The sequence below is a fragment of the Uranotaenia lowii genome, chromosome 2, assembly GCF_029784155.1.
Source record: "Uranotaenia lowii strain MFRU-FL chromosome 2, ASM2978415v1, whole genome shotgun sequence".
NCBI classification, from domain to species: domain Eukaryota; kingdom Metazoa; phylum Arthropoda; class Insecta; order Diptera; family Culicidae; genus Uranotaenia; species Uranotaenia lowii.
The window spans coordinates 240,024,848-240,033,369 of NC_073692.1; the positions used below are offsets into that span (position 1 = coordinate 240,024,848).

Consider the following 8,522-nt stretch of genomic DNA (forward strand, 5'->3'; position numbering starts at 1 on the left):
GTTTCTCAGTACAAAGTGAGCATATACATAATGCACAGCGCAACATAAAGGACATCCACAAGTGAAAGTAAAAGTGCAAAGCAAGGATTTAGAATTCTGTCATTCCTAAATTGAAGGAAAAAAGTGTTGTGCAAGTAAAAATTTTGTTTGAAATGGGTAAGTATAACAAAATCCTTTATTATAATGTTTTATTTTCATATCCATGCGTAAATCAACAAGGATAATCAATTTTTTTAAACAAATTTTCTTATTTCAACGACATGGATATTTGAGGGGAGGGTCACCAAAACAAAAAAAAATGCTTCACAATATTTGGTTATAATATTAAAATTGTTCATGCTCTTTGATTATCCTTCCAGAAATCGAAATAGATTCCCAGAAGGCTATTCTGGATCTGTCGAAAAAATGTCTGAAGAAAATACCCAAAACAGACGATGCCCAACAATACAAGATCCTGATCCTGGATGACAATGAGCTGCAAAAGATCGACAACATAGATTCGTATCTGAAGATTGAAAAGGTACCTTTTGCCACGCAGATTGTGACTAAAACTGTCCATCAGTTGGAAAATAACGTTTCATTAATTAATTAGACCGTACCCATTTTGATGATATCGATTTTTTTTTTGTTTTATCTAAACACTGATCCAGGTGAATGAACTAATTTTCATCGTTTGTTTCCGTTTTTTTTTGTTTCGGGGGTATATTTAACAGTTATCGCTATGTAAGAATCAGCTGCTACGGATGTACGGCGTTTGTCGGTTGCATTGCTTGCGGGAACTAAACTTGTCCTACAATGGTATACTAACTATTGAGGGCCTAAAGGATTTAGTTCACCTAACGCACCTAAATCTGGAAGGAAATAACATAAAAACAATTGAACACCTTAACACCAACACCAATCTAGAGTACCTTAACCTTTCGGAGAATAGTATTGCCACAATATCGGACATTTCCTATCTTAAGAATTTGAAGGTATATAACAATTCAATGTTTAAGATTTAGCATGAACATGGTTTGTTGTTGATTTTAACACATTAATTTTTTTCCTTCTAGGAACTCTTCATGAACGGAAACCGATTGGCCCATCTGAGGCAATGCGATAAGTATTTGCCTCTGTCGTTGGAAACTCTAACCTTGGCTAAAAACAATATAAGTGATTTGAATGAAATCTGCACCCTCAGTCACTTGGCAAATCTGAACGCCATTACAGTTACAGAAAATCCATGTGTACAGATGACAGGAAATACTATGTAAGTACATTAATTTTCAGTATCAAACTTTTACATACAAATAACCTTTTTTGTTTATTTAATTAGTATTTTCGTTAATTTCTTCCACTTTTCAATAATTATAAACATATTACCAATATGTGGCAATTTTATTTTCAATCTAGTGGCTTCGACTACAGACCGTTCGTTTTAAATTGGTGTATGAGTTTAAAGGCGATTGATGGCTTTGTGGTAACTGCTATCGAAAGTTTAAAGGCAGAATGGCTTTACAGTCAAGGTCGCGGTCGCCAGTTTCGCATTGGAGAACAAACCGCATTAGCTCGATATCTGAGCACTGTTTGCCCGCTTTCAGATGAGGCACTAGAGAACGAGAACGAACGAAAATTGCGACTGATCCTGAGCAAAGCGCAACAGCATCAACGTCAGCTTCAGGAACAGAACTCGAGTGGCGCCGATGGAACATCTACCCCCGTCAATAATTCCCCTTCTTCACTGAGACGAAAGGCCCAAACTAGTCGGATACAGTCACCAAGAGGTAATTGTAGTAATATAATTTCGAGAATTACCTTTTTAAACAAAATTGTAATTTATTTAGTTACTAGACTGAGCGGCCGACAAAACTCTCCGGACACGATGTCCAGTAGTTATCATGGTAACACTTCCAGTAACCTAATGACTTCCAGTCAGATTGATACCTCAACTGGTAATAATCAATTATTCGAAATGACTAAATCACTCATCGATAACATCACTTCGGACAACATAATGTCACAGAGCTTAGATCCCAACATGTTGAATAACTCTACAAATAACAATAGCTTGATGAATGCATCGATGCATGAGAGCATCGTCCTTACGAAACAAGGTGGCGTAAATGGAGCCAATTTATATAACGGTATGAATCATATATTTCACTCAAATCAAACTAATAACTGAAGCTTTACTTCAACCTCAGACCAACCACCAGCTACCCAGATCATACTGGGTGGCCCACTGGCAGCGGCATCTAAGATGGTACCGGTACCGGAATCTCTCATGAGTCCAGATTGTGGGCCGACGAATTCCGCTGCCAGCATCGTTCAGCGAAATTTGGCTAATTGTGCTAGCCAACCACAACCTCAAACTCCTCAGATTCCGAAGGCAATTAAAACCAAAGGTAATAAATTGAATAAATCAATGTTAGTTAAACGTGATTTTCTCAAAAGCTTCATTTCAAGAAAATGCAACATTCTCATTGTTTAAGAAACCAAATACAGTAATTTAAATCACGTCAAATTACCATTATCAATCATGTTTTATTGCTGTTCATATTTTTTTAACGTGTTAAGCTGCCCAAAATACCACAGTTACCCTATAGCACAATTGATGATTAACGATCAACGCATTCAACAGTAGGCTGAGAAAATTATCTCACTACTCATAATCAAAACTGAGAAGACCATGTTTACGTTAAATTTTCCTGTTTCTAAATCAAGTTGTTAAATAGGTCAAAGACACTATATTTTAAAATTTATTTGTAACTACACTATTTCAGATAATACCCGGGCCGCCGGAATCCCATCTGGAAGTGGTGGCAAGAGTTCCAGTCCCCGTCCCACAAAGCGAAATGCTTCAAACAATAACAGCAACACTAACAGTGAGCGCTCATCCCCGTCAATGTCTCCCCGTAAAACAATGATCAATGTAACGGCAGTGAACCAGTTCCAATCTGGAGGTCGAAACATATCCGGTGGTTCTGCTTCCTTGAAGCAAACCCAGCAGCAGAGTCACTCGATCCAAGGTACCCCTCCTGATGGTGGTTCTAGTAATGCTGTGAGTTCGGATGAAGACAGCGAGGCTATCAATATCGATAAATTAAAAACTATCCGTAACAAAGCTGCCCAGCAGGGTCAGATAAGGACTGTTGTCAAGGATCGCAAAGACAGTGTCGATAGCAATATCCCTGCCAGTCTCAACAATAAAACCACCGAGAATTCTGCCATTTTGATTCAGAAAATTTGGCGTGGTTATCAAACTCGAAAAAAGGGACAGAATATTGCGGATATATTACAGAAGAAACGCACTCAGGATTATATTTTAAAACTTACCAAAGACATGGAGATGACGAAAACAGCCCTTGAAAATGAACGTAAAATTCAACAACTTCAAATGCAAGCCATCAATGCATTGTGGAAAAAAGTATCTACGATGCAGCCAACATCCTCAGCAAATGGAACAACTGACTCTCTAAAGTTGGACGTGATTAACAACGAAAATAGTTCCGTATTGGTGGTACAAGATCTCACCAAAACCTGCTCCATGCTGATGAACCAGGTCCAACAATTGCAAACTTCTGTTCGGGACATTGTGAACTGTATGCAGTTTTTTGCTAATTTACCTCAAGGCACGGCTTCTGCAAATGTCCCCACCGGTACGGCAGACACTTCTGCCGTCAGCTGCAAAGATACGTGTGAAACGCAAACCGAAATCGTGGCTGTTCACACGCCTCAAGTGGAGCAACTTCCGGCTTTTCCTTTTAAAATCATAGGTGGAGTTAAACTAGCACGACCCTCAACGTTACCGATCAGTTCATCCGAAACCTCACCTAAAATTACCTCTCAGGAGGGGAAACCAATAATCGAAGAGGAAGAGCCATTGACTTCCAAGGAAAATAGTGTTCCCGGCGAAGAAGTACCAGCAGAAATTGAGGCTGATCCAGGTGATACTGAAGAGAATGATGATGGCGAACAGAAGGAGTTAGACGAAAAAGAACTGGAAGAGCGAGAAGTCAAAAAGACCAATGATAGCGCCAAGGAGTAACTTCTGGCGACCTTCAGAAAAAATATTTTACTAATTGAGCCACCTGAACAACAGTGCTAGTGTTGGCAATGAAAAGATCATTCCAGATAGAAGAATTGTGCATTTCGTGCTCATTGTGATTTGCTTTAACAAAAGCTTTTAATTTTTAAAGTAAGTTTCTTCGATCAAATTTCTATTTCATAATTGTATTTGACAAACCAAACTGTGGACATTGATTTTGTTGAATATTTGTAAGTTTAAAATGTTACGGAAAACGCTGTACACTGATATTCAGTTTGCCTCGGTTATCTCGCCACGTACTATTATCGTTTTGTTTTTAGAAGTAGAGTGAATATAGTTTTTATCATTCGTATAAATGCATTAGAAGCTTTTAATAGACGGTAAAGATCAAATGTAGAGATGCTATTGCTATGTCTTACGAAGTACGGAAAATACTCAAGAATACTTTACGACAGTTTTTATGACCATTAATAAACCTAATTTGATTTTATATGATACAACGTTCGGAAAGAACAAATGAGTTTCAGTATTGATTTATTTATTTTTTTTCATGAAGAAACCAGGCATGTATGCCGCTTATAGAAAAACGCAGTTAGAAATAAATTTTTCATCGATAATACAGTCAGCATTAATGTTGAACTGAAACGCGTAACCCTGAATCAAAATTAGGAAGAAAGTAAATAGATATATGCTACAATAGTAATTACAGTTTCAACATAAATCATATTGGAAATTTGTTGTCACAGCGTTTACAAAAAGAAAGGTAGTAGCGAACACCATGCATTTCATATATCTGAAATTTTCATTTTTTTCATAGCATTGCATCGGATTAGCCAATTATCACAATAGTAAAGAGCAAAAAGTTTCTAATAGATGTATCAAATAAAATTTTAATAGATAATATACATTTCTCAATACTGATGTTATGAAATCGCTTGGTACATCTTTGTACCTGAAAATGATCACATTTTCATATGTGATGAAAGAAATTAGAGAAACATGAACTATCAAAGAACGAAAGGACATAAGCCGTAAATATCATGAAAATTCGAAAAAGATACAACGGCTCACCGACAGGACTTGAACCTGCAATCTCCGCTTCGGTACAACGGCGCGTTAGCCAATTCCAGCACGGTGAACGTGATGGAACCGGCGAACACGAGCAATCGAGCTCTGCCGATCAACTGCTGGACCTTTCTATCGAAACACCATGTATATCCCGCATGTGATCTTTCCCTCTATTGATCTCTCTTGTTTCTCTAACCCCACCCATCGACTCGGGATTTTAGCCGAGCGAGCACATGGTCGATTGCTTCGGGTTTGCCGCAACTTACGGTCAGATGAAGAAGCAATCAGTGCCGCTCAAGGTTCCGAGCAGACCAGTTACACAGGGAGGTGTTGCTCTGTTGAAATCAATACTGATGTTATGAAATCGCTTGGTACATCTTTGTACCTGAAAATGATCACATTTTCATATGTGATGAAAGAAATTAGAGAAACATGAACTATCAAAGAACGAAAGGACATAAGCCGTAAATATCATGAAAATTCGAAAAAGATACAACGGCTCACCGACAGGACTTGAACCTGCAATCTCCGCTTCGGTACAACGGCGCGTTAGCCAATTCCAGCACGGTGAACGTGATGGAACCGGCGAACACGAGCAATCGAGCTCTGCCGATCAACTGCTGGACCTTTCTATCGAAACACCATGTATATCCCGCATGTGATCTTTCCCTCTATTGATCTCTCTTGTTTCTCTAACCCCACCCATCGACTCGGGATTTTAGCCGAGCGAGCACATGGTCGATTGCTTCGGGTTTGCCGCAACTTACGGTCAGATGAAGAAGCAATCAGTGCCGCTAAAGGTTCCGAGCAGACCAGTTACACAGGGAGGTGTTGCTCTGTTGAAATCAATACTGATGTTATGAAATCGCTTGGTACATCTTTGTACCTGAAAATGATCACATTTTCATATGTGATGAAAGAAATTAGAGAAACATGAACTATCAAAGAACGAAAGGACATAAGCCGAAGTTCACCGTGCTGGAATTGGCTAACGCGCCGTTGTACCGAAGCGGAGATTGCAGGTTCAAGTCCTGTCGGTGAGCCGTTGTATCTTTTTCGAATTTTCATGATATTTACGGCTTATGTCCTTTCGTTCTTTGATAGTTCATGTTTCTCTAATTTCTTTCATCACATATGAAAATGTGATACATTTCTCAAAATTCATTGACAGACAACACAGATCTGTAGACATGTTTAATAGACACAAACAGTAACAACCAAGCTACGTGTAGAATATGCTTTCAGTGAAAATAGGAAAATAATGATTGCCAAAGAAAAAAATGAAGTGCACTAAACATCACTCGAAATATTTTTGTTTTCGCTTACATCTACAAATAAAGAGAAAGACAATTGCTGAAGCAAAATTTGAAAAAAAACGTATTGATGTTAAGAACGAATACAAAGTCTACTTTTTGTCTACACTTATGCTCGAAATGGCTTTCGCTTGGTATTTAAACCATAAATAAAAATTTTCAAAAATTAAAAGCCAAAAATTAAGCAGAAGAATTGCATCTTTTTGAACAATTTATAAATATTATCTATAAATAACGAAATATAACAAAGTTGAGCTGGGATAATGTTTGTACATAAATTTAAATAAAATTTAAGCATCGCGTGATTGGGTCTTCATTTCAATGAATCTCTGTACAAGAAAGGCTTAAATTGTATGCCATGAAATTTTCATAACTGTTGAGAAAGCCTCTTTGTTTCCGACTGTAATATAGTGGTACTTGATAACGTTAAACAGATTTCGTGTTTATTGATTGAAGTTTCGAATATTCTAGGCAAGGACAAAACTAATCTTTTACTTACAGTTATCTTTAAAATAATAATTGCCGAATTGCCATATAATATTTTAGTGTATTTACTTAAACGCAGACATTTCTTAAACGAAAATGTTTTTTTTTCATTTTTCATCACCGGTATCATCGTCCGTTTCGTCATCTTCATCGCTATCATCATTGTCTGACTCTTCATACCGTCTGTTTGTGTTCCTAACCAACCCATCTTCGTCCATTTCATCCTCTTGTTGACGCTTCTTTGTGAATCGCTTCGGCCAGCACCCTTCCTGTTCGAAGACCTTTATGTGCTCGGCCGTCAGAATGCGGCATATCTCTGCCCGGACCTTGTTGCCTTCTTCGATGGGTTCGACCAGTACAAAGTCACCTCGTTTTATCCACACGTTCTTGCGGAATTTGACCGGCATCGAGACCAAAAATCGTTCTTCACCTTCAACGGCGGTTTCCACTTCATGTAGATTATTACCTCGGCTGGCTACTACCCGAACTATCTGCTGGTCATCGCGGGGAACTTCGAACTCATCCGCTTCCTGCTCTTTCAGTACATGCTTGATTTTGGTGACCCGTGACATGGCTCTTAAGTTTCTGTAGTGCTGTTTAAAAAAGGAATGAATGAAACATACCATAATGCCTGAGGCTTACGTTATTAATTACCTATGGATTCGATGATTTGGCAAAACATATAAAGTACTTAAAAAGATCCTCAACTAATTCTAACGAGTAATTCAATAGCCAACCGCTGAACAATCGCGAATTTCTGTCCGTGATGATCTTTGATAAGTTTTGTTTGTTACTGTTGTTGTTGGTTTTGGCTTGAATGTTTTGTTTGATGTTTATAAACATATATACGGCGTGATTTTAGGTGTGTTCAACGAAACTCAATCGAAATCAATTGAAACGGATTGACAGTTGCACAGCTGATTTTTCAATTGACTTCAATCGATTTCTATCCGGCCGTTGATTGAACAGCCACTAACCAATACTAACGTGCTGGCGCAGTGTTCTCAGATGTCATTTTATATCAGCTTCGTTCGGAATTTGAAAAGACGGTTTTCTCTAGCAAATTGTAATTAATCTATCATTTTGGCAATATATTTCAAAGGCAAATTCTTACCAATACAAGCGGAAAATGACAAATAAGAAAGTTTAACGTTCGACTTGAAGAAGTGCCCGGACCCAGGAAATAACTATCAGTTCCACCTATGAGTGAATCTCAAATTAATCCAATTGGAAAACAAATACCTGCAACATGATTCTTCACAATGTAATAAAATAAAATTCATCATTATTCTAAATTTTTTATTTCTCCCCTCGGTGGGAAGCTCTGAAAACATATAATAAAAAAATCATAGGATTTTTTCACATTACATAAATCACTTTGTTACTTTTCTTCTCAGTGGGGATTTTTACAGCAGCAGCAACGGCACCTCCGCCACTGACTGGATTGAGGGCATCTTTTCCGCTGCCGGAAAGCAGTTGATTTGATTTACACTTTCATTCTACCGCTTGGGTGCATTCCTCCGACGGTTTTCTTCATGGCCTTATTGTGCACTATTTCCTCCTCGGTGATTGCGGGCACGGTGTTTTCGGCACTGACACACTAGCTTCGACACCATGACACCACT

The 8,522-nt window shown here is 38.2% G+C and overlaps 2 protein-coding genes across 3 annotated transcripts; one reads left to right on the forward strand and one right to left on the reverse strand.

Annotated features, from left to right (window-relative positions):
• Positions 1 to 15: 15 nt before the first annotated feature.
• Positions 16 to 6,920, forward strand: LOC129746357 (uncharacterized). Of its 2 annotated transcripts, XM_055739980.1 has the most exons (8): positions 16 to 156; positions 360 to 520; positions 714 to 974; positions 1,056 to 1,252; positions 1,396 to 1,766; positions 1,827 to 2,126; positions 2,187 to 2,387; positions 2,766 to 6,919. In XM_055739980.1, the coding sequence occupies exons 1-8, from the start codon at positions 153 to 155 to the stop codon at positions 4,028 to 4,030; spliced, it is 2,760 nt and encodes a 919-aa protein (XP_055595955.1). In that variant the 5' UTR covers positions 16 to 152; the 3' UTR covers positions 4,031 to 6,919. The 2 variants fall into 2 exon arrangements, with proteins under 2 accessions (XP_055595955.1, XP_055595956.1); XM_055739981.1 differs by lacking the exon at positions 714 to 974 and having other exon boundaries at positions 2,766 to 6,920.
• LOC129746358 (probable RNA-binding protein EIF1AD) lies at positions 6,901 to 7,713 on the reverse strand. Its single transcript, XM_055739982.1, has 2 exons — positions 7,552 to 7,713; positions 6,901 to 7,490 (listed from the first exon to the last, which is right to left on the reverse strand). The coding sequence occupies exon 2, from the start codon at positions 7,467 to 7,469 to the stop codon at positions 7,005 to 7,007; it is 465 nt and encodes a 154-aa protein (XP_055595957.1). The 5' UTR covers positions 7,470 to 7,490; positions 7,552 to 7,713; the 3' UTR covers positions 6,901 to 7,004.
• Between the last annotated feature and the right edge of the window lie 809 nt (positions 7,714 to 8,522).

Bases quoted from the DNA above. Each gene is read 5' to 3' on its own strand.
- LOC129746358 (XM_055739982.1), bottom strand. From the start codon at position 7,469: ATGTCACGGGTCACCAAAATCAAGCATGTACTGAAAGAGCAGGAAGCG.
- LOC129746357 (XM_055739980.1), top strand. The intron at 1,253-1,395 runs GTAAGTACATTA...TTTTCAATCTAG, and splicing joins CAGATGACAGGAAATACTAT to TGGCTTCGACTACAGACCGT. The intron at 2,127-2,186 runs GTATGAATCATA...CTTCAACCTCAG, and splicing joins TGGAGCCAATTTATATAACG to ACCAACCACCAGCTACCCAG.